This window comes from Canis lupus, chromosome 26 (genome assembly GCF_003254725.2).
Source record: "Canis lupus dingo isolate Sandy chromosome 26, ASM325472v2, whole genome shotgun sequence".
NCBI lineage: Eukaryota > Metazoa > Chordata > Mammalia > Carnivora > Canidae > Canis > Canis lupus.
Window position 1 is genome coordinate 14,798,122 of NC_064268.1, and position 24,342 is coordinate 14,822,463.

General features: G+C 44.6%; 1 protein-coding gene and 1 long non-coding RNA gene across 6 annotated transcripts in view; one reads left to right on the top strand and one right to left on the bottom strand.

The window, feature by feature from the left end:
- Positions 1–477: 477 nt before the first annotated feature.
- The window catches only part of VSIG10 (V-set and immunoglobulin domain containing 10), a 43,157-nt gene continuing 19,292 nt past the window's right edge, over positions 478–24,342 (bottom strand). For 3 of the 5 annotated variants that reach the window (XM_025474122.3, XM_049101802.1, XM_025474120.3), the window contains 6 exons: positions 17,435–17,695; positions 9,463–9,756; positions 6,680–6,790; positions 6,364–6,379; positions 4,224–4,444; positions 478–3,249 (listed from right to left, as the gene is read on the bottom strand). In XM_025474122.3, the coding sequence (XP_025329907.1) occupies positions 3,194–3,249; positions 4,224–4,444; positions 6,364–6,379; positions 6,680–6,790; positions 9,463–9,756; positions 17,435–17,695 (959 nt within the window). In that variant the 3' untranslated portion in view covers positions 478–3,193. Of the gene's footprint in view, positions 3,250–4,223; positions 4,445–6,363; positions 6,380–6,679; positions 6,791–9,462; positions 9,757–17,434; positions 17,696–24,342 lie in introns of those variants that run through there. The other 2 variants (XM_025474123.3, XM_049101801.1) reach the window with 2 other exon arrangements.
- Positions 8,960–17,496, top strand: LOC118352453 (uncharacterized). The gene is made up of 3 exons (XR_007406166.1): positions 8,960–9,046; positions 10,338–10,393; positions 17,365–17,496. It is a non-coding gene; the product is annotated as an uncharacterized LOC118352453 (long non-coding RNA).

Genomic DNA, 24,342 nt, shown 5'->3' on the forward strand with positions numbered 1-24,342 from the left:
CAGACAGTCCAAGCAGATCCATGTTCTTCTCCCTGAAGACTGCTACCCTAGTCCTTTCATGTTAGAAAGCATGCAGTCTGACCAAAACCATGCGTATGCGGGGGGGGGGAAAGAAATGGAGAAGAGGCACCTGGGTGGCTCAGTGTTTGAGCATTTATTTGCCTTGTGCTCAGTCAGGCCTGGCTCAGGTCGTTATCCCCGGGGTCCTGGGATTGAGTCTCTCTGTGTCTCTCATTCATAAATAATTTTTTTAAAAATGGAAGAACAAGTTTCTCAGATCAGGAAAGGTGCAGGTGTCTCAGTGAGTGTGAGAGTATGTACAAACAATAAAATGGCAATGAGAATGCTATCATCACCAATACAGGTAAGTATTGGTAGTAAAGGTAGGAAAAAAAGAAAAACAACAACAAGGGGAGGCAAATCCATTTCTCCAAATCTTTGTTTACTAATCAAATCTAAATCAAGATCATGAAAGCATTTATTTAAAAATAACTTTATTCCATAATCTTTTTTAAAAAATCCATATTATACCTCAGAATAAATTTCTCTTGCCCATTCCCCCCACCCCCATCACACACCAAATATTAAAATGTAAATAATGCAGAGGGATCTGCTCATTCTTCTTCGCAACAGTTCCTGGTCAGTCCGTGGTGAGAATTACCAGTTGGTACTTCCTGCATCACAATAAATTTTACCTGGCAGGGATGATTTTGCAGATTTCGGTGCATGCATTATGGAAGTTTTTCATCATGGGCTATCTGCAGGAATAGGGCCTGTATGTGCTTGTGAGAATTAGAACTAATTTCAAAGCCACAGGATTGCCTTCTGAAATGTCAGTTGTGATAGCCCTTAAGTATTTATCTTCCTGGTCCTGATAAACAGATCTTGGAGTTCACAATACATTCAGATAAGATTGTGTAACAGCACAATGTAACAACTTGGACTTTGCCACACAGTTTGTAACCCACTATCAACATGTTTGTAGTTTGGGGTTGGATCATCTTAAAAGAAAGCCCTAATTCTTTAAAAATCCTTAAAACTTGAAGACCGCCAGTACCTGTGCTCTTAACTGGCCCAGCTATATCGATGTACACACAGGGCTCAGAAACAAGCGACAGAAGTTGTGGCTCAGCTAACCTAGGGTTTATAGTGTTTGGCAATAAGACCTGGAAGCCCCCAACTGCTAGTGGAAAAATCCTTCTCCAGAGATTTCCCATCATCAGGTGCATATGCAAGAGAAGAAGTAGTTATGGAAAGCATCTCAGTCATCTTTCAAATCATTCTCTGGGTTCGTATCTAGGGACTTCTTTTCCTGTTTCTTTTTTTTTAAATATGGTTGACTCTGTAGAGTGAACTCTCAAATTCACAGAATCACAGAAGATTCTAAAGGGACATGAGCTCAGAGTTCAGTGACTTTAGAAGCAACTCAAGTCTCCTGTTCTAAAACACTAATTTAGCCATCCAGAGGGATGAAGTACAGGAAGTACTAGGCAACAGAAGCCTGAGCACGCAAGAATTGCAGTTCGCACCTATTCCTGAGGGGTGGAAAGTGCAGTCAGCTCCTGCGATCCACAGGGCTCCAAGCTGGGGACAGGGCTCACTTCTAGAGATTTGCTCAGTACAGCGTTTTCATTCATCCAAGAAAATAGACCCCCTCTACACCACAGCTGCAGGGGAAGGCTGCAGATAACCAGTTTCTTATCTTACCTGAATCCCAGTCCCTGTTATTTGGAGAAAGGAAGCTCTCTCTGAAGCCCTAGGTCTTGCCTATTAAGCAGGATATGAGCATTAAAAAGTGCAAAGTCAAGTCAGATTTTCATGTTCAGCATACGTCTTTTGCACCCTTATTAGGTTTCTGACATTTAAGAGGCTTGGATGAAATCAGAGAAGAAAAATCTCTGGGCTGTATAGGGATCTGGAAACAGCTTAAACTCATCAGATGTTATTTGATTTAATTCAAAACTTAGTATTATTGATCAATGCATCCTCATAAGGTGTAGAGAAGCAGTAGGAAGGAAGCAACTTTTCCCATTCCTATTTCCAAGATGGAGAAACTGAGGCCAGATGAACTAGTCTGCCCAGGGAGTACTTATCACCAGATACTCCATTGCAAAACATTTCTCCTGCCTTCTTTCGGAGCCACAGGAAAAAAGAGGAGAATGGGAGAGTCTGAAAGCTACCAGGGTATCACCTAAGAGGCTTTTGTATTAGTATGAAGCTCTGCAAAATGAGAGGTTCTAATGAAAGGCACTTCCTCTTAGGGGCCCCTACCTCTTTTGAAAAGAATTATATACCTCCAGGGAAGCAAATATGGTCAGGAGAGCTCTGATAATGCTCTCCTCTGAAACCATTCTATAAAGAACAAGAGACCCAGGCAACAGCTTCTAATTTACAGTTGACATTGTTTCTTCCACTAGAGAGGGCAAAGTCCAGAGGGTAAGAAATTGTCTACTGAATACCTCCTGGACACTTTCACATCCACAGATACCTCATTCAGTCCCCACTGTGCCATAAGGCAGGTAATCACTTCACCTGTTTTACAGATGAGGAAACAGAGGCCCAGGGAGGGGTAAAGCAACGTGCCGGAGCCCAGGAACAAGCAAGTGACAAGGCCTACTCTCAAGCCTAGGTGTTTCCAGCTCCAGAACCTGAGCCAAAGTGCCTCCCTCTGACTAGCATCAGTGGCTGACACCTCCTTAACCTTTTCCAGGGGATGTCTGGTTTTCCAGCTTCCCTGCGCAGTGACAAAGGAGGCGTCTCTATCACTGCATGCTATTCCCTTGTGTATTGGGGCAAGCTACTCCCAGACCACAAATAGTGCACTGAGAGCCTGGAAGTCAAGTGCTTCCTCCTGCTCCTGCTACCTCCGCATCAGCATCAACCAAGATGAAGCCAGAAGTCACAGTGGAACAGGCACCTCAGGGGGCAAATGCATCTTTCCCCTATTGGCTACCCATCCCCAACACTTGTTAACATCCATGAGAAAACTTACAGCAAATCAAGCCAATTTGCGGGGGGCCGGGGGCGGGGGGGAGAAAATCCATGTTTTTTTGTTTTTTGTTTTGCTGAGAGTCCCAAACCATTTTAAGCCTTCAGGCAGGGGCACAAGTCAAGTCAAAGCAGAATGAAAAGCTCATCTTCGACATTGCTTTCCAAGCTTTTAGGACAGGATCGTGGAGGACAGTTCTCTTGTTCAAACAGGCCTGTCTTCTTCCTGAATGATATCACTCTGCTCCTCACTGCTGTTGTCTGGAGAGGAGGGAAAAGCAGATCCGCATCTGAGGGAGCTCAGCGAGAGGTCATTCTATCTACACCCTCAGTTTGCAATCACTGCACCTGCCAGTTCTTTACTGGTCGGCCTCAGAACTGGAAGTCATGGGGGAGCAGGTGGGGCAGATGCATGTTCCCCTTTTCTCCTGTTCTTTCACTCAGAATCCTCTAGACGTGCTTGATGCTATCTACCCTGCATAAACCTGGTGTGTGCCGTTCCCCTCATCTGGAATACTCTCTTGCCTTTCTGCTTCTTCAAACTCAACTGTCCTGAAAGACTTGCCTCATCTCCTCCTTCCGCCATTTAGCTTCTCCTGACCAAGGCAGAGCCCCTCAAGGCATTCACCTCTCTGAGGTCCTGTTATTTTTAAGCCGATCATTCATCTGGCAATAATCAGATTCCTCCTTGTGACGGTTTCTCTATGTTCTCTCACAGTGACGGTTAAATCTTGCTTCCACTTTAATTTTCCCCAAGTGTTCCTCGGTACACTCTAACTGATCTTGTAAAGCTCTCTGTGTACAATTACGATCGGTCTTTTTATATTCTCCTAACAATGCCAATATTGTGCCCTTCCTGGAGCAAGGCCTTGATAAATGTTTGCCAGTTTAATTGTAGTGTCCGGAGTTGACAGTAGATCCTAGATTAAACGTTAACTAACTTCCCCACCCTTTAAAAAAAAAAAAGGAAACTCAGAGCACCCGGGTGGCTCAGTGGTTGAGTATTTGCCTTTGGTCAGGTCATGATCCTGGAGTCCCAGGATCAAATCCCATATCAGGCTTCCCCGTAGGAAGCCTACTTCTCCCTTTGCCTATGTCTCTGTCTCTCTGTGTCTCTTGTGAATAAATAAAATCTTAAACAAAACACAACAAAAATGAAACACACCTCATAGAGAGATGCTCACTGGGAATCCCACTGCAACCCAGCAGAGTGCTTTGAAAGAAAAAGAGCTTACCTTGCAAAGCCTGGAGACCATTGGCCATCCAGTCAACATTCCCGTTCACCAGTGCAGTCACTCTATGAATGTGACCATGCTTAGGGATTTCTTCTGGTGACTCCTCCCCCTCGTTTGCTTCTTCCTCTTCTTCCTCCTCCTCTTCTGCAGCATTTTCCTCCTCTACCTCCTCCTCTTCTTCTGAATCCACCAAAACCATGACATCACCCATGTCTTGCCCCCTAATTTCCAAAGGGAGAGAAATAATCAAGACAGTACTCCATTTTTCTCTAACATCAGCCCTCGCCAAATAGAAAACACTAGATTTATGGCAACCTCTTTTGTAACATGGAAAATTCTTGTGCATTCAGCTCGGTTAAGAGAGAACATTGTGGCTATAATCTCTCAAAGAGATGCTGCCACAGATCCCTACAGAAATCACATATCATCCTAGGTGGGTTTCATTACTCCCCCCTGCTCCTTGGGCAAGTAGGACTTTTTGTTTCAGGGACCTACCATTTTAGTTCCCCCTGCAGCTCGTACACGAATGCTGTGTTCTTTTCCTAAAATGCCCCTTACTTCTCTACTTACTGAAATTTCACCTCCTACTCTTTATTCAAGGCCCAGGTAAGGTCCTCTTCCTCCCCGCAAGCCATGAACTATGATTGCACTTGGGAGTCCATGCCCAGGGGGTTAGCATTTAATTCTTCTCCAGTTCATTGCTGGCTCTGCCTACCCAATCAACCTGTACATTTCTTACACATGTGATGGGCCAGTCACAATGCTAGGAGCATTAAATTTTCCTGTAATCTTCACAGTCTCCTTCTGGAAAACCAATGAGGAGACAGAGGCTCAGACAGGGTCAGGGATTTTCCATGAACATAGGGCTTGGGAACGGCAGAGGCGCAATCTGAATCCAGGTCCACTAGTTCCAAAGTGTTATTCCACTATGCCTTGCTGCCTTCTCCTGTGAGAAATAAGCCTGGGGAATGAAAGATTCCCTGGGAAGATGGCCCTCAAATACAGGGCAGTAAAGGTAACATATTCCCATGAAAGATGACCCCAGAACTGTAATATCCCTTTATAAACTGGTTAAGAGAAACAAAGAGAAGAGTTCTTTGCTCTAACCCAGGATCTCCTTAGGAAATGAAATACACAAGTTCCTGGGGATCCCTGGGTGGCCCAGAGGTTTAGCGCCTGCCTTTGGCCTAGGGTGTGATCCTGGAGTCCTGGGATCGAGTCCCATATCGGGCTTCCTGCATGGAGCCTGCTTCTCCCTCTGCCTGTGTCTCTGCCTCTCTCTGCATGTCTCTCATGAATAAATAAATAATATCTTAAAAAAAATACACAAATTCCATTTAGTTACCTTGCCCCTAGGGGGCTGGTTCCCCCGTTGTTGTTTTTTTAAGTTTTTATTTATTTATTTTAGAGCTAGAGTGCACAAGCACAGGGAGGAGCTGAGGGAGGAGCTGAGGGAGGGGGAGGAGCTGAGGGAGATGGACAAGCAGATTCCACACTGAGCACATTGAGCACACTGAGCACTGAGTCTGAGGTCTCAATCCCACGACCCTGAGATCATGACCTGAGCCAAAATTAAGAGTTGGACGCTTATCCAACTGAGCCACCCACATACCCATTCTGAGATTTCCTTTTGGAAGGGGCTTCTGGGCATGCTCAGACTAATCTTCTAAAACATGCTATAAGACTATGACTTATTCTTTTCAGCTCCTTTTTAGAAAATTAAATAAAGGCACAAATGACTGGGCTCACGGCATACACACTGTCTTTATGCTTCAATGAGAGCCCAGCAAGGTGCCCTGCCCTGAGGTCTGGCATTGAAAAAAGAACATATAGACTTTGGAATCACTTAGACCTGGATCCAAACACAGGCACTGCCATTCATTTCCTGGGTGAGCTTGCAGAAATTACTTTACTTCCCTGAGCGTCCATCTCCTTATTGGGAAAATGCAGGTGCCACCACCAGGCTGAAGAAATTACAAAAGAGTTTCTAATAATGCCCAGTGAAGCCTCTGCACCAGTGTCTGGCTCATGCCAGGTCTTTAACAGTGGCTGCTGTTATTGCTTTTATGAAAGAAAACAAAAATGGCAGTGAAGACAGATCATGGAAATGGGTTTTTGACTTGACTCTAGGAACACTCACCTGAAAGTGTTTCCTACTGAAGGGAGAAAGGAAAAAAAATTAATATCCAGTAACATCCATTTCAGCCTCACAAAAGTTTTTAATGTAACATTTACAAAAGAACTGACAACTGAGAAAAATTGACCCAATGTGATAGGTGACAGACAGGGTGTTCAGGAATGATACTTAAGTTATTCATTATTGCACACCAGGACCCAGTGAAGAAGCCTATGGAACGGGATGTGAGGTGGGAGCACAACAGGGGCCTCCTTCCCCCACCCACTCCCTTTCAAGAAGCCTAAAAGGTAAACGAAGGGGGGACCCAAGAAATCCTTACCTTTCCAGCAGAACACAGGGCTATAATACAACAGAAGCCCTGAGATAATGGCCAGTCCCAGCAGCAGGAGGCTCACGATGGTTCCCACAATTCCCCCGATATTTAAAGGTTCTGCAAAGACAAATCACACTACTGGTTCTTCCACCTGATACACATGCTGGTAAAAGAGCAACACCTCCCTCCCTTCCTCTGCCTGGATCTTAGTCCTATTTTGGTTCCATGATCTTCAGCAAGGCATATGACCTCTCCATAAAGCAAGATAAATATCTCATTTCCCTCCCTCTGACAGTTTGTGGGTAGCAAATGAAGCATGTGATGCAAAAGAACATTGGAAAGTTAAAATCTGGGATCCCTGGGTGGCGCAGCGGTTTAGCGCCTGCCTTTGGCCCAGGGCGCGATCCTGGAGACCCGGGATCAAATCCCACGTCGGGCTCCCGGTGCATGGAGCCTGCTTCTCCCTCTGCCTGTGTCTCTACCTCTCTCTCTCTCTCTGTGACTATCATAAATTAAAAAAAAAAAAAAAAAGGAAAGTTAAAATCTCCATGTGTTTGTCAGACATCAAGACTTTATAAGGCCACAGAAATAAAAATGGGGGCTATTGGGGCTATGAGAAACAGTGATGAATGGGAACAGAACAAAGAATCCAAGAACAGTCTACACATAAAAAAAAATTTGATATATAACAGATTAGTCAATAAAAGAGGAATTATTCAAGAATGGTACTGTAATAAATGGCTATCCAAAATTGGGCCAGGGAGAAACTTGATCCTCATACCATTCACAAAAATCAATTCTAGACAGATCAAAGATTTAACTATGAAAGGCAAAATATTAAAACTTTTTAGAAGTATAGGATAGTATCTTTATGGTGTGGCAGAGATAAGATTTCTTGAGACATAAAAAAAACTAATGAGGTCAGATTCATAAAATCAACTACATAAAAGAATGCTAATCAAAGGATACCAGAAAGAAAGCAAAAAAAAAAAAAAAAAAAAAAAAAGATGAACAAACTAAAAGGAGATATTTCTAACATGTAAAACTATAAGGAATTAGTATGCAGAATTTCTAAAGAACTCCTACATATCTGTAAGAAAGGGGAAGATGTCAAAAGACATAAATGTGTTATTTCACAGAAGAAACACAAATAGCAAATAAACATGAAATAATGCTTAATCTTCTTAGTAACCATAGAAGGGCCAATCAGAACAGTAAGATTCCACTTAAATCACAAAACCTCAAAGCCAAAATATGGAGAAACTCGACACTCTTGAATGCTGATGTTCTGAACAGAAATTGGTACAACCACTTTGGAAAATAATTTGGTATTATCCCATGAAGATACAAATGTGCATAATCCTTCCTTTCTCTTCCTTCTGCATATATCCTAGAGAAATACTGGCCTGGGAACCTACTGTATATGTACACAAGGAGCTGGGTAGAAGATTTTCATAGCATCACTTTTGTTCATCACAACAAAATCAGAAACGATACAAAGGTCCATCAGCAGGAAAATTAGTAACTTAGTTGTGGAATCACAACACAGTAGATAATCCTACAGTAGTGAAGAGGTAAGTATAATTTACACAGTGGCATGAGTAAATCCTGGGAACAAAGTCTGGAGTGGAAGCAGCAAGCATTTCACATATGTAGTAAAGCTTCTTGAATTAAAAAAATTCAGGGACGCCTTGAGTGTCTGCCCTTGGCTCAGGTCGTGATCCCGAGGTTCAGGGATCTAGTCCCGCATTGGGCTCCCTGCGGGGAGCCTGCTTCTCCCTCTGCCTGTGTCTTTGATTCTCTCTCTGTGTCTCTCATGAATAAATAAATAAAATCTTTTTTAAAAAAAAATTCAGGATAGTACTTATCTTTTTTCAGGAGGCCCAGGATGAGACTAGAAAGGGGTCTAGAGGTAGGGTTGCCTGAAAAAATATGGTATGACCATTTAATTTACATCTCAGATAAACAATGAATCATGTCTTAGCATAAGTATGTCCCATGTAAAATGTGGGATATATTTAGACTAAAAAAAAAGTCTTTGTTTTTTCTGAAATGCAAATCAAGTGGGCATTGTTTTAGCTTTGTTGTCATTTTCTAAATCTGGCCATGCTACCTACAAATAACTGCAGCATTGTGGGCACTGCTCTGTATGTTAAGCAGGATGGCATTTCTCAGATATCCTTACTATCAGGCTTCATGACTCACATTTTTAATATTTTTAAAATACATTTTTGATACATACTCTTTGGCATGTAACAAGTTATTGTTTTTTAAGTTTTATTTTATCATTTTTTTAGTAATCTCTACACCCGATGCGGGGTTCAAATTCACCACCCTGGGATCAAGAGTTGCATGCTCTTCCAACTGAGCTAGGTAGGTACCCCAACAAAAATTCTTTTTTTTTTTTTTTTTAAAGATTTTATTTATTTATTCATGAGAGACAGAGAGAGAGGCAGAGACACAGGCAGAGGGAGAAGCAGGCTCCTTGCAGGGAGCCTGACATGGGACTCGATCCTGGGTGTCCAGGACCATACCCCAGGCCAAAGGCGGTGCTAAACCACTGAGCCACCGGGGCTGCCCAAATTATTTCTTTATCCCTATGCAGTGTTAGAGATTTAGGACTGGATAATAATTTTTCCACCCCATCAAGTCACACTCAAGCAGATATACCTGCTTCCCGATGGCAGTGACCTGAGTATAGGGAAGAACCAAACCATCCCTCCCTATGCCAGTGCCAGGTCCTCTGAAGCTCTCAAACATCTTACTTTGGGGCCACTTCCCTCACTCACCTTTCACACTCAGCCAGATGTCCACCTCTCGCACCCCCACGGGGTTCTCAGCCCGACAGACGTAGTAGCCCTCATCCACAACCTGGGAACAGTTGCGGATGGTGAGAGTAGAGCTCTGCCCATCCTGCGTGATGAGATAGTGGCCATTGGGCCGGATGACCACCTCAGGCTGGGTGAGGTTCCTCAGCCACAGGATCTTGGCAAGGGGGTAGGCTCCAGACACTTGGCAGGTGAGTGTCACATTGCCCCCCACGAAGCAAGTCTTCATGGGCTCAGAGAGAAGGGAGGGGCTCCCTGGTGATCAGAAGGTAAAGAAAGACAAATGTTCAGGGAGATTCAAGCTGTGGCCTGAAATTTTCAAGAATATTATTACCTGGGCAGCCCGGGTGGCTGGAAGGACACCACCTTCACCCCAGGTTTGATCCTGGAGACCTGGGATCGAGTCCCATGTCGGGCTCCCTGCATGGAGCCTGCTTCTCCCTCTGCCTATGTCTCTGCCTCTTTCTCTCTGTGTGTGTCTCTCATGAATAAAAAAATAAAATCTTAAAAAAAAAAAAAAAGATTATTATTACCTTCCCAGCACCTGGGTGGTTCAGTCATTTAAGGGTCTGCCTTCAGCTCAGGTCATGATCCCAGGGTCCTGGGATCAAGCCCCACAACTGGCTCTCTGCTCAGCTATGAGTCAGCTTCTCCCTCTGCCTCTTCCCCCACTCATTCTCTTTCTCTCAATTAATTAATTAAGAAAAAGAATATTTAATGAAGCAGCTCCAGGAATTTCTGTACTGTGCTTGGTGTCATTTAATAATAACAGCTAACATTTATTTAGCATCTACTATGGGCTAGGCACTATTAAACTTATTGACCCCATTTTGCAGGTGAGGAAACTGAGACCCACAGACAGTTATATAACTTGCTCAAGTCATATAACCAGGTAAGTATGCACTGAGGATCTGGGGTAACCAACTGTTCTAGTTTGCTGAAGCCTGAGGGGGTTCCTGAGATATGGTGCTTTCAGAGAAGTCTTGGGCAAACCAGGATGAGTTGGTTACTTTTTTTTTTTTTTAAAGATTTTATTTATTTCAGAGAGTATGCAAACAGCGGGGGTGGGGGGGTATGCAGGGAGGGAAGGGCAGAGGGAGAAGGAGAGGAAGAATCCCAAGCAGACTCCCAGCTGAGGGCAGAGCCAGGTGTGGGGCTCAGTCTCACAACCCTGAGATCATGAGCTGAGCTGAAATCAAGAGTTGGACTCTCAATCAACTGAGCCACCCAGGTGCTCAGAGTTGGTTACTCTTATAAGCCCAGACTATACCAGGCTTTTGTAGCCCACACCCCTCACGTCTATGCTATAGGCTTCCATAGCCACATCGCTCATACAAAAAAAAAATGGGTGCAGAGCCTGCCAAGAGCACTCGAGGGGACAGTAAGGCAGCTGTATTCACTTCCTAGTGCTTCTGTAACAAATTCCCACAAACTGAGAGATTTAAAACAACAAACATTTTTATTCTTTCATAGTTGTGGAGGCCAGAAGCTGGAAATGATCTTATGGGGCTTGAGTCAAGGTGTTGCCAAAGCTCATTCCTTCTGGAGGCTCCAGGGAGGGGTCCATTTCCTTGCTCTCTCAGCTTTCCAAAACTACCTGCATTCCCTGGCTCCTGGCCCCTCCCTGCATAGCTCCAACCTCAATCTGTCATCATGTCTCCTGCTACTGACTCTGACCCTCCTGCCTCCCTTTTAGAAGGACCCTTGTAATGACGTGGGGCCCACCCTCATAATCCAGGATAATCTCTCATCTCGAGATCTTAATCGCAGCTGCAAAGTCTCTTTTGCCATGTGAGGTAAAACAGTCACAGGGATTAGGACATGGACATCTTTGTGTGGGTAGCATTAGTCTGTCTATCACAAGTCTGTCCTAGACAGCGAAGCATCCCCATGGTCTTGGGGTCTGATCCGAGTGGGACACAGGGAACTGTAATGTTTCCTCCAGCGATCCATTTATTCTCTTTATGGCAGAAGCCTTTTCCCAAAACATACGCCCTCCTGGGAACGGTCTAAAATTCATCTTGGGTGATATATTAAGCCTATATTTTTGGCAGCTGAAGGATACCAAGTGGCATGTTGAGCTCCTGCCTGGGAGAATGAAACCCCACGCTTCCTACCAGCAGTTGTTCCAAGAGACAATCTAGGGTTTCACTGCTGGCACCCTGGGAGGAGAGAAGGGGCAATGAATGCATGTGGAGGGCAAGCTGGGAGTGTGGAACAGCTCAGAGCCTCTCCCCCTAAATCAGGTCAGCAAGAGAATCCTCTTAACCTAGGTTTGCTCAGGAAACTCATGTGTTACGCCCCTTTCTGGATCAACCATGAGGTCCTCCAATGTTGCTAAATCATACCTTCCCCTCTTCCTATCTCCTTTGGGGTCATAAAGCCTGAAGCAGTGACAAGCTTCATCAGTATGTTGGAATTCAGGGGCCCCCAAACCAAAGTTTGAGAAATGGCCTCCTCACCCTGTATAAAAAGCAAAACAAACTATCCACCTGGTGGCCCCTTTTGAGCTTTCACCCTCAAAAAGCCAAATCACCCAAATGGCTGGTATGGCATCTAGAAATTCAAAGAGTTTCTTTCACTTAAGACAATGCTGCGTGCAGGGATGGAGTCAAGGGTGGGATGCTGCGTGCAGGGGTGGAGTCAAGGGTGGAGGTTGTGGGGGGATGCCTGAGTGGCTCAGCAGTTGAGCGGCTGCCTTCGGCTCAAGAGGTGATCCCAGGATTCAGGATTGAGTCCCGCATTGGACTCCTTGCGGGGAGCCTGCTTCTACCTCTGCTTATGTCTCTGCCTCTCCCTCTCAATGTGTCTCTCATGAATAAATAAATAAAATCTTAAAAAAAAAAAAAAAAGGTGGAGGTGGGTGGCATGCAGGGCCCTTACATCTGTAAGAGATGGACAAAACAAGGGCCTTTACATCAGGGGCTGGTTAGTGCTTCCGCTTACCAAGGTGTGAGTGGTTTTCTTCAGCATAGAGGCTACCAACAATTCAAAGAAAGGTGTAGGCAGCACGAATCCCCAAAAGCATCCCTTTTCATCATTTTGGGGACTACACTGTTCTGCATCCCAAAGGTGGGCATTAATATCACGTTTCCTTTTTTTTTTTTTTAAAGTAAGCTCTATGCCCAATGTGGGGTCTGAACTCACGACCCCAAGATCAAGAGTCACATGGTCTACAGACTAAGCCAGCCAGGCACTACTAACATTACTTTTCAATGACTTACTGGTCCTCCCAAGTGAAATGATCTAGAGACTCCTTCTTCCCCAAGGGCTCTGCTGTTCAAAGTACGGTACCTGGACCAGCAGCATCAGCACTTCCTGGTAGCTGGTTAGAAATGCAGAATCTCAGGCCCATCCCAAACATAGAGAGTTAGAATCTGCCTTTTAACCAGACCCCCAGGTGACCTGGATGGACAGCAAGGCTGAAATGCTCTGGGCCCATGTGACCAAGAAGGGACAGGGGATAACTGGACAACGTCAGAGTCAGGAAGGTTCTAGGCTCTTGTGCCTGTTTCCTTTCTAGTCAGCTCTTTCCTCCAGACATATTTCTTAATTCTGAGCACATATTTAGATTCAAATTACTGGCCAAGTCTCAGAAGCCACAGGAATGGCGACTCAGGATCTGCAGAAAAAACTAAGGGATGGAGGAAATAACACCAAACCTGTCACCTACCTCTGCCATCTCCCCCTCTCTCAAGGTCAGTCGCTTACTTAGTCATGTCCTGGGACTTCCTGTCCATGGCCCATTTCAGAAGTCTTCATCAGACACCACAGTGAGCGTGTGTCCTCCTTCCTGCTGCAGAGGTTAGGTCAAGCCCATTGCCTCTGCTCCATCATCCGTAAAAGGGAACACACAGCGTCTGCCACAAATTCACATCCACCTGGAATCCCAGGATGCGACCTTATTTGGAAACAGGGTCTTTGCAGATGTAACTGGATAAGGATCTCAAGATGAAATCATCCTGGGTTTAGTGTGAGCCCTAAGCCCAGTGACTGACATCATATTACAATAGAAGAAGACAGAGAGAGAGACAAGCACATAGAGAAAGCCACATGGAGACAAAGGCAGAGATGAGAGGGATGGCAGCCACCAGCCAAGAACACCTGGTGGCATAAGAAGCCAGGAGAGACATGGAAGGGTTCTACCCTGGAGCCTTCAATGACCACACGACCTTGCCAATACCTCAGATTCAGACTTCTAGCCTCCAGAGCTAGGTCAGCATAAATGTCTGTTGTTTTAAGCCACCATGTTTGTGGTGCTTTGTTACAACAGCCCCAGGAAACTACTATGCAAAGATAATAGGAACACTCAGCTCACAGGGTGGTTGTGAGCACAAGCAAGATACTGTGTGGCAAATACTGAGCGCAGCACCTTGCACTCAATAACTGTTGATGTCACTATCCTTGTGATACAGCCACTTCCCTATTTCATGTTTCTCAGACTTCTCTCTCCAAGTAAATTTCACGTCCTTCAAAGGTCAGGACTCGGTATTCCTCCACAGTGCCCAGTGCCATGCTGAGTACATAACTCTTGCCCAGGAAGATTTGCTGGATTAGGTCCCAAGGAAGGGGGTTCGCAAGGGAGGCAAGGGTTCTGGAGTCAGACCACCCTGGGCTAAGTGCTGGCCCAGTCACCCAAAGCTGGGTGATCTTGGGTGAGTCCATTCATATCATGTCACATCTGCAACTTACAAACTGTCCTAACCTGCAGGTTATTGGGAGGGTGGAAAACAACATGTTAATGATTTGGAAACAGGAAAAGAACTTCAGAGCCCAGAAACCTAAAAAAAGCAGGTTATGACAGAGGTGACCTTCAAAATCAGAAATTGCTGAACACCAGCAGAAATGAGGCATAAATGTAGTTTAGGAGCCAAGGAGGACAGAAAAATACCTATGACACGCATGATAGTTCTATGAAATTAACTGACAAAGTTAATATAAAGTACTCCTAGGGGGTCACCTGGGTGACTCAGCGGTTGAGCGTCTGCCTTTGGCTCAGGGCGTGATCCTAGGGTCCTAGGATCGAGTCCCACATGGAGCTCCCTTCAGGGAGCCTGCTTCTCCCTCTGCCTGTGTCTCTGCCTCTCTCTCTCTCTCTGTGTGTGACTATCATAAATAAATAAAAATTTAAAAAAAATAAAAATAAAAAAAAATAAAATCTTTAAAAAAGAGAAAAAGTACTCCTAGGGAATAATAGGAAAAGATGAACCTAATAGAAAAATAGACAAGACATGAAGAGATAATTCATAGATGAGATATAGGGAACCAGTAAGCATAAAATATTGTCAACTCTGCTAGGATCAAAGAAACCCAAATCGAAATAGTTACGCCATGTCTTAATGAGCAAATAGGAAAAAAGTCTAAAAAATTAATGATAACACTCAAGGTCAGTGGAAACACAGGGAACTAAGTACTCTCACATGGTCTTTCTAGAAGGGAGTCACTGCCAGTGGGTAGAGGGCTTCTTTGTGAGGTAATGGAAATGTTCTGGAAGTAAATAGTGGTGATGGTAATATAGCATTGTAAATGTACTAAAAACTACCACCTTAGACACTTTGAAATAGTGAAGTTGAGGTTATGGGAATTATATCTCATTCAAACTAAAATTGCAAAGTATCAGTTGGGCTGGATTTGGCCCATGGGCCACAGTTTGCCAAGCCCTATTCTAATGCAGAAAGTGAATCTTGGTCTCTTATGTTGCCCAAGACCAGCCAGGTACCAGACACAGATGAGACACTCGGGGCATGTTTGCTGAATGAGTCAGTGGGGGAGTGTCAACCATGGGAATGCCACTTGCCTGAGAAAACCAGCATGTCCTGGAATATAGCAAGGCTTACTTCTCAGCAGGCCAGCTCTCCATGGCCACATCTCTGAGGATTATCCTGATAAACTGTGAGGAAAACCCTCAGCATGGCCAACAAAACCCAACACTCTCTGTCCTTGCTTACTATTGTGTTAGATTCCTGGGGCTGCTATACCAAAGTACCACAAACTCGGCATCATAAGACTACAGAAATCCATCCTCTCACAGCTCAGAAACTCAAAAGTCTGAAATCAGTGTGTCAGCAGGCTTGATTCCTTTGGAGGTTCCTGAGGGAGACACCATCCCATGCCCCGTCTTAGCTTCCAGTCATCACCAGCAATCATGGGCATATCGGGCTTATAGACACAGCACTACAGTCCCTACCTCCAACACCATGCGGCACTGTCCCCATGTGTCTGTGTCCAAATGTCCCTCTTCTTGTAAGGATCCCAGTCAGGGGAATAGAGACCATCCTAACCTAGTAGGACCTCAACTTAATGAAATCTGCAAAGACTCTTATTCCAAATATGGCCACATCTGCAGGTACCCAGGACTAGGACTTGAACAGATCTTTTTAGGGAGACACAATTCAATACACAACAGCCATCTAGCCTTATGGGTACCTCATGTATAATACTCTGGCTACACTGGCCTTCACTCAGTTCCTCAAGTGCCATGTACATTTCCAACTCAGGGCCTTAGCATTTGCTATTCCTTCTGCCAGGAATACTCGGTCCACCTGGTCAGATCCTTCTCATCCTTCAGGCCTCTGCTCAAAATACCACTGCCACAAGGAGATCTCCCTGCCCCCTAGGAAGAGTCTTTAACACACCCCACTTTATCCTCCTCACAATTATTATCACTATCTGAACCTACCTCACTTGTGTTTGGACTTTTTGCCTTCTTTTCACCCCCCACCCCACACAAAAGAATTTGAGCTCTATGAAAGAGGAATGGTCGTGGTTTCAAAAACACTTTCAAGGGATGCCTGGGTGACTCAGCGGTTGAGTGCCTGCCTTTGGCCCATGGTGTGATCCTGGAGTCCCAGGATCAAGTCCCACATCGGGCTCCATGCAGGGAGCCTGCTTCTTCCTCTGCCTGTGCCTCTGCCTCTCATGAATAAATAAATAAAATCTTTAAAACAAAAACAAAAACATATCCAAAAATTATTTGACACTCTTCCCTCCAAAAAGGTGGAGCCCAGGGGTGCCTGGATGGCTCAGTCAGTTAAGCATCTGCCTTTGGCTCAGATGATGATCCCGGGGTACTCCCTGCTCAGAAGGGAGCCTGCTTCTCCCTCTGCTGCTCCCCCTGCTCATGTTCTCTCTCTCACTCTCTGTCTCTCAAATAAATAAATAAAATCTTAAAAAGAAGTGGAGCCCAATTCCATCCATTCCCCTTGAAAGTGGAGCCAGAATGAGTGACTCATTTCTAATGAACAGAATAGGCAGTGGGGATGCCTTGTGACTACTGAAGCTGGGTGGTTCAGAGAAAAGATAGCTAGTGTCTGCCTGGCTTGCTCCCTCTTGCATCACTTGCTCTGGGGAAAGCCAGCACCATGTTGTAAAGACAGACAAGGGGCCTTGTGGAGAGGCCCATGTGGAAAAGAAGCCACCTGCCAGGCGTGTGGGTGAGCACCTTGGAAATAGGTCCTTCAGACAATTTCAACCCTCCCAACTAGGTCTTGCAGCTAAAACCCAGGAATCATAGAGCCACGGCAAACCATCCTCACTGTACCTTGTCTGAATTCCTGGCCCACAGAAATCATAGGATAAACAAACGATTTGTTGTTTTAAGCCATTAAGTCTGGGGGTGTTTGTTACATAATAGGAGATAGCTAATAAGTGAACCACACCCATATCATTCAGGCTCCATCTCCAATACCTAGAAATTGTATCTGGCATGTAGCAAGCGCTTAATTAGTATTTGTCAAGTGGAAAACAGTTTGGATGAGAACCAAGAAAGCTTGGTTAAGCATCTTTAAAGTTTGAAAGGAAGGAAACATAAAAGAAAAGAAGAAACATTCAATTCACTGTGACATCTTGGGATTTCTCTCCCAGACCTTGCAGATGGTTTTCTCAGAATAAAGATGGGTGGACCCCAACCCAAGACAAGGCAATCCAGACTCACTGATCTGTACCACGCAGCTGGCTCCCAACTCCGGCCCCACTATGTGGCTCCCAACACACTTGAACTTCTTGCCATCTGACAGCTGGGACTGGTTCAGCATCTTTACCCCCAGCTTTGACATCCCCACGACCACACCTCCTGGCTCTTCTGTCCACAGGAAGTCTGGGTCTGGGTATCCTCCGTCCCAGCGACAGGTGAGCTGCAGCATGAGCGATCCTTGTGACATCTCTGCCCAACACTGAGGGGCTGATGGAGGGGGAACTGAAAAACACCAGAGGATGTGGACTTAGTCACAGGCTCTAAGATCAGCCCTTGAGCTGGCTCTAGGGATTACAGAACCAGGGTATCAGAGAAACATCATGCCCAGTGAGCATACCCCGAAATAGATCCTTAGCACAAACTAGTTGTGTCACAACTTATCTCCTGGGCTAAGTGTTACATCTCCAAGGATGTGGGCCTCATTCATCTTTGCATTTCTCACTAGCCACAATGGCCTTTAAGTGTGGCTATTTGCATTTAAATTAATTGTATTCCATTACAAACTTAGTTCTTCCATCATACCACACACATTTCAAGGGCTCCAGAACCAGATGTGGTGGGTGGCCACTGTATGGAACCACACAGAATAGAACATCTCCATCATCAAAAAAGTCCTACTGGAGAGGGAGGAGCAAGATGGCGGAAGAGTAGGGTCTCCAAATCACCTGTCTCCACCAAACTACCTAGAAAACCTTCAAATTATCCTGAAAATCTATGAATTCGGCCTGAGATTTAAAGAGAGACCAGCTGGAATGCGACAGTGAGAAGAGTTCGCGCATCTATCAAGGTAGGAAGACGGGGAAAAAGAAGTAAAGGAACAAAGGCCTCCAAGGGGGAGGGGCCCGCGAGGAGCCGGGCTGAGGCCGGGGCGAGTGTCCCCAGGACAGGAGAGCCCCGTCCCGGAGACGCAGGAGCTGCACCGACCTTCCCGGGCGGAAAGGGGCTCGCGGGGAGTTGGAGCAGGACCCAGGAGGGCGAGGATGCCCTCGGGCTCCCGGGGACAGTAACAGCAACTGCGCGCCCAGGAGAGTGCGCCGAGCTCCCTAAGGGCTGCAGCGCGCACGGGGGGACCCGGCGGGACCCGGAGCAGCTGAAGGGGCTCGGGCGGCGGCTCCGCGGAGGGGGCTGCGCGGCCCCGGGAGCAGCTCGGAGGGGCTCGGGCAGAGGAAGAGGCTCCGTGCGGAGGGGGCTGCGCGGTTCCAGGAGCAGCTCGGAGGGGCTCCGGCGGCGGCTCCGCGGAGGGGGCTGCGGGGCGGGAGCGCGAATCCACCAGCGCAGGCTCCGGAGCACAGGGCGCCGGGACACAGCCCAGGATCCCGCCTCCCCCGGGACAGGCAGAGGCCGGGAGGGCCCAGGACAGCAAGGACGCTCCTGCCCCAGCTGAGCACATCAGCGGCCCCGCCCGGAGCCTCCAGGCCCTGCAGACGGAGTTCCTGCCGGAGCTGACTCCAGGTTTCCAGAGCTGCCCCGCCACTGGGGCTGTTCCTCCTGCGGCCTCACGGAGTAAACAACCCCCACCGAGCCCTGCACCAGGCAGGGGCAGAGCAGCTCCCCCAACTGCTAACACCTGAAAATCAGCACAACAGGCCCCTCCCCCAGAACACCAGCTAGACCGACAACTTCCAGGAGAAGCCAAGGGACTTAAAGTACACAGAATCAGAAGATACTCCCCGGTGGTTCTTTTTTGGTTTGTTTGTTTTTGTTTTTGTTTTTGTTTTGTTTTGCTTTTTGATTTGTTTCCTTCCCCCACCCCCCTTTTTTTTTCTCCTTTCTTTTTCTTTCTCTTTTTCTTCTTTTTTTTTTTTTTTTTGTTTTTTCTTTTTTCGTTTTTTTTTTTTTCTTTTTTTTTCTTTTTCTTCCCTTTTTTTTTTCTCTTTCTCTTTTCTTTCCTTCTTTCTCTCCTCTCTTTTTCTCTTTTTCCCAATACAACTTGCTTTTGGCCACTCTGCACTGAGCAAAATGACTAGAAGGAAAACCTCACCTCAAAAGAAAGAATCAGAAACAGTCCTCTCTCCCACAAGTTACAAAATCTGGATTACAATTCAATGTCAGAAAGCCAATTCAGAAGCACTATTATACAGCTACTGGTGGCTCTAGAAAAAAGTATAAAGGACTCAAGAGACTTCATGACTGCAGAATTTAGAGCTAATCAGGCCGAAATTAAAAATCAATTGAATGAGATGCAATCCAAACTAGAAGTCCTAACGACGAGGGTTAACGAGGTGGAAGAACGAGTGAGTGACCTAGAAGACAAGTTGATAGCAAAGAGGGAAACTGAGGAAAAAAGAGACAAACAATTAAAAGACCATGAAGATAGATTAAGGGAAATAAACGACAGCCTGAGGAAGAAAAACCTACGTTTAATTGGGGTTCCCGAGGGCGCCGAAAGGGACAGAGGGCCAGAATATGTATTTGAACAAATTCTAGCTGAAAACTTTCCTAATCTGGGAAGGGAAACAGGCATTCAGATCCAGGAAATAGAGAGATCCCCCCCTAAAATCAATAAAAACCGTTCAACACCTCGACATTTAATTGTGAAGCTTGCAAATTCCAAAGATAAGGAGAAGATCCTTAAAGCAGCAAGAGACAAGAAATCCCTGACTTTTATGGGGAGGAGTATTAGGGTAACAGCAGACCTCTCCACAGAGACCTGGCAGGCCAGAAAGGGCTGGCAGGATATATTCAGGGTCCTAAAGGAGAAGAACATGCAACCAAGAATACTTTATCCAGCAAGGCTCTCATTCAAAATGGAAGGAGAGATAAAGAGCTTCCAAGACAGGCAGCAACTAAAAGAATATGTGACCTCCAAACCAGCTCTGCAAGAAATTTTAAGGGGGCCTCTTAAAATTCCCCTTTAAGAAGAAGTTCAGTGGAACAGTCCACAAAAACAAAGACTGAATAGATATCATGATGACACTAAACTCATATCTCTCAATAGTAACTCTGAATGTGAACGGGCTTAATGACCCCATCAAAAGGCGCAGGGTTTCAGACTGGATAAAAAAGCAGGACCCATCTATTTGCTGTCTACAAGAGACTCATTTTAGACAGAAGGACACCTACAGCCTGAAAATAAAAGGTTGGAGAACCATTTACCATTCGAATGGTCCTCAAAAGAAAGCAGGGGTAGCCATCCTTATATCAGATAAACTAAAATTTACCCCAAAGACTGTAGTGAGAGATGAAGAGGGACACTATATCATACTTAAAGGATCTATTCAACAAGAGGACTTAACAATCCTCAATATATATGCTCCGAATGTGGGAGCTGCCAAATATATAAATCAATTATTAACCAAAGTGAAGAAATACTTAGATAATAATACACTTATACTTGGTGACTTCAATCTAGCTCTTTCTATACTTGATAGGTCTTCTAAGCACAACATCTCCAAAGAAACGAGAGCTTTAAATGATACACTGGACCAGATGGATTTCACAGATATCTACAGAACTTTACATCCAAACTCAACTGAATACACATTCTTCTCAAGCGCACATGGAACTTTCTCCAGAATAGACCACATATTGGGTCACAAATCGGGTCTGAACCGATACCAAAAGATTGGGATTGTCCCCTGCATATTCTCGGACCATAATGCCTTGAAATTAGAACTAAATCACAACAAGAAGTTTGGAAGGACCTCAAACACATGGAGGTTAAGGACCATCCTGCTAAAAGATAAAAGGGTCAACCAGGAAATTAAGGAAGAATTAAAAAGATTCATGGAAACTAATGAGAATGAAGATACAACCGTTCAAAATCTTTGGGATGCAGCAAAAGCAGTCCTAAGGGGGAAATACATCGCAATACAAGCATCCATTCAAAAACTGGAAAGAACTCAAATACAAAAGCTAACCTTACACATAAAGGAGCTAGAGAAAAAACAGCAAATAGATCCTACACCCAAGAGAAGAAGGGAGATAATAAAGATTCGAGCAGAACTCAACGAAATCGAGACCAGAAGAACTGTGGAACAGATCAACAGAACCAGGAGTTGGTTCTTTGAAAGAATTAATAAGATAGATAAACCATTAGCCAGCCTTATTAAAAAGAAGAGAGAGAAGACTCAAATTAATAAAATCATGAATGAGAAAGGAGAGATCACTACCAACACCAAGGAAATACAAACGATTTTAAAAACATATTATGAACAGCTCTACGCCAATAAATTAGGCAATCTAGAAGAAATGGACGCATTCCTGGAAAGCCACAAACTACCAAAACTGGAACAGGAAGAAATAGAAAACCTGAACAGGCCAATAACCAGGGAGGAAATTGAAGCAGTCATCAAAAACCTCCCAAGACACAAGAGTCCAGGGCCAGATGGCTTCCCAGGAGAATTTTATCAAACGTTTAAAGAAGAAATCATACCTATTCTCCTAAAGCTGTTTGGAAAGATAGAAAGAGATGGAGTACTTCCAAATTCGTTCTATGAAGCCAGCATCACCTTAATTCCAAAGCCAGACAAAGACCCCGCCAAAAAGGAGAATTACAGACCAATATCCCTGATGAACATGGATGCAAAAATTCTCAACAAGATACTGGCCAATAGGATCCAACAGTACATTAAGAAAATTATTCACCATGACCAAGTAGGATTTATCCCTGGGACACAAGGCTGGTTCAACACCCGTAAAACAATCAATGTGATTCATCATATCAGCAAGAGAAAAACCAAGAACCATATGATCCTCTCATTGGATGCAGAGAAAGCATTTGACAAAATACAGCATCCATTCCTGATCAAAACTCTTCAAAGTGTAGGGATAGAGGGAACATTCCTCGACATCTTAAAAGCCATCTATGAAAAGCCCACAGCAAATATCATTCTCAATGGGGAAGCACTGGGAGCCTTTCCCCTAAGATCAGGAACAAGACAGGGATGTCCACTCTCACCACTGCTATTCAACATAGTACTGGAAGTCCTAGCCTCAGCAATCAGACAACAAAAAGACATTAAAGGCATTCAAATTGGCAAAGAAGAAGTCAAACTCTCTCTCTTCGCCGATGACATGATACTCTACATAGAAAACCCAAAAGTCTCCACCCCAAGATTGCTAGAACTCATACAGCAATTCGGTAGCGTGGCAGGATACAAAATCAATGCCCAGAAGTCAGTGGCATTTCTATACACTAACAATGAGACAGAAGAAAGAGAAATTAAGGAGTCAATCCCATTTACAATTGCACCCAAAAGCATAAGATACCTAGGAATAAACCTCACCAAAGATGTAAAGGATCTATACCCTCAAAACTATAGAACACTTCTGAAAGAAATTGAGGAAGACACAAAGAGATGGAAAAATATTCCATGCTCATGGATTGGCAGAATTAATATTGTGAAAATGTCAATGTTACCCAGGGCAATATACACGTTTAATGCAATCCCTATCAAAATACCATGGACTTTCTTCAGAGAGTTAGAACAAATTATTTTAAGATTTGTGTGGAATCAGAAAAGACCCCGAATAGCCAGGGGAATTTTAAAAAAGAAAACCATATCTGGGGGCATCACAATGCCAGATTTCAGGTTGTACTACAAAGCTGTGGTCATCAAGACAGTGTGGTACTGGCACAAAAACAGACACATAGATCAGTGGAACAGAATAGAGAATCCAGAAGTGGACCCTGAACTTTATGGGCAACTAATATTCGATAAAGGAGGAAAGACTATCCATTGGAAGAAAGACAGTCTCTTCAATAAATGGTGCTGGGAAAATTGGACATCCACATGCAGAAGAATGAAACTAGACCACTCCCTTTCACCATACACAAAGATAAACTCAAAATGGATGAAAGATCTTAATGTGAGACAAGATTCCATCAAAATCCTAGAGAAGAACACAGGCAACACCCTTTTTGAACTCGGCCATAGTAACTTCTTGCAAGATACATCCACAAAGGCAAAAGAAACAAAAGCAAAAATGAACTATTGGGACTTCATCAAGATAAGAAGCTTTTGCACAGCAAAGGATACAGTCAACAAAACTCAAAGACAACCTACAGAATGGGAGAAGATATTTGCAAATGACATATCAGATAAAGGGCTAGTTTCCAAGATCTATAAAGAACTTATTAAACTCAATACCAAAGAAACAAACAATCCAATCATGAAATGGGCAAAAGACATGAACAGAAATCTCACAGAGGAAGACATAGACATGGCCAACATGCACATGAGAAAATGCTCTGCATCACTTGCCATCAGGGAAATACAAATCAAAACTACAATGAGATACCACCTCACACCAGTGAGAATGGGGAAAATTAACAAGGCAGGAAACAACAAATGTTGGAGAGGATGCGGAGAAAAGGGAACCCTCCTACACTGTTGGTGGGAATGTGAACTGGTGCAGCCACTCTGGAAAACTGTGTGGAGGTTCCTCAAACAGTTAAAAATATACCTGCCCTACGACCCAGCAATTGCACTGTTGGGGATTTACCCCAAAGATACAAATGCAATGAAACGCCGGGACACCTGCACCCCGATGTTTCTAGCAGCAATGGCCACGATAGCCAAACTGTGGAAGGAGCCTCGGTGTCCAACGAAAGATGAATGGATAAAGAAGATGTGGTTTATGTATACAATGGAATATTACTCAGCTATTAGAAATGACAAATACCCACCATTTGCTTCAACATGGATGGAACTGGAGGGTATTATGCTGAGTGAAGTAAGTCAGTCGGAGAAGGACAAACATTATATGTTCTCATTCATTTGGGGAATATAAATAATAGTGAAAGGGAAAACAAGGGAAGGGAGAAGAAATGTGTGGGAAATATCAGAAAGGGAGACAGAACGTAAAGACTGCTAACTCTGGGAAACGAACTAGGGGTGGTAGAAGGGGAGGAGGGCGGGGGGTGG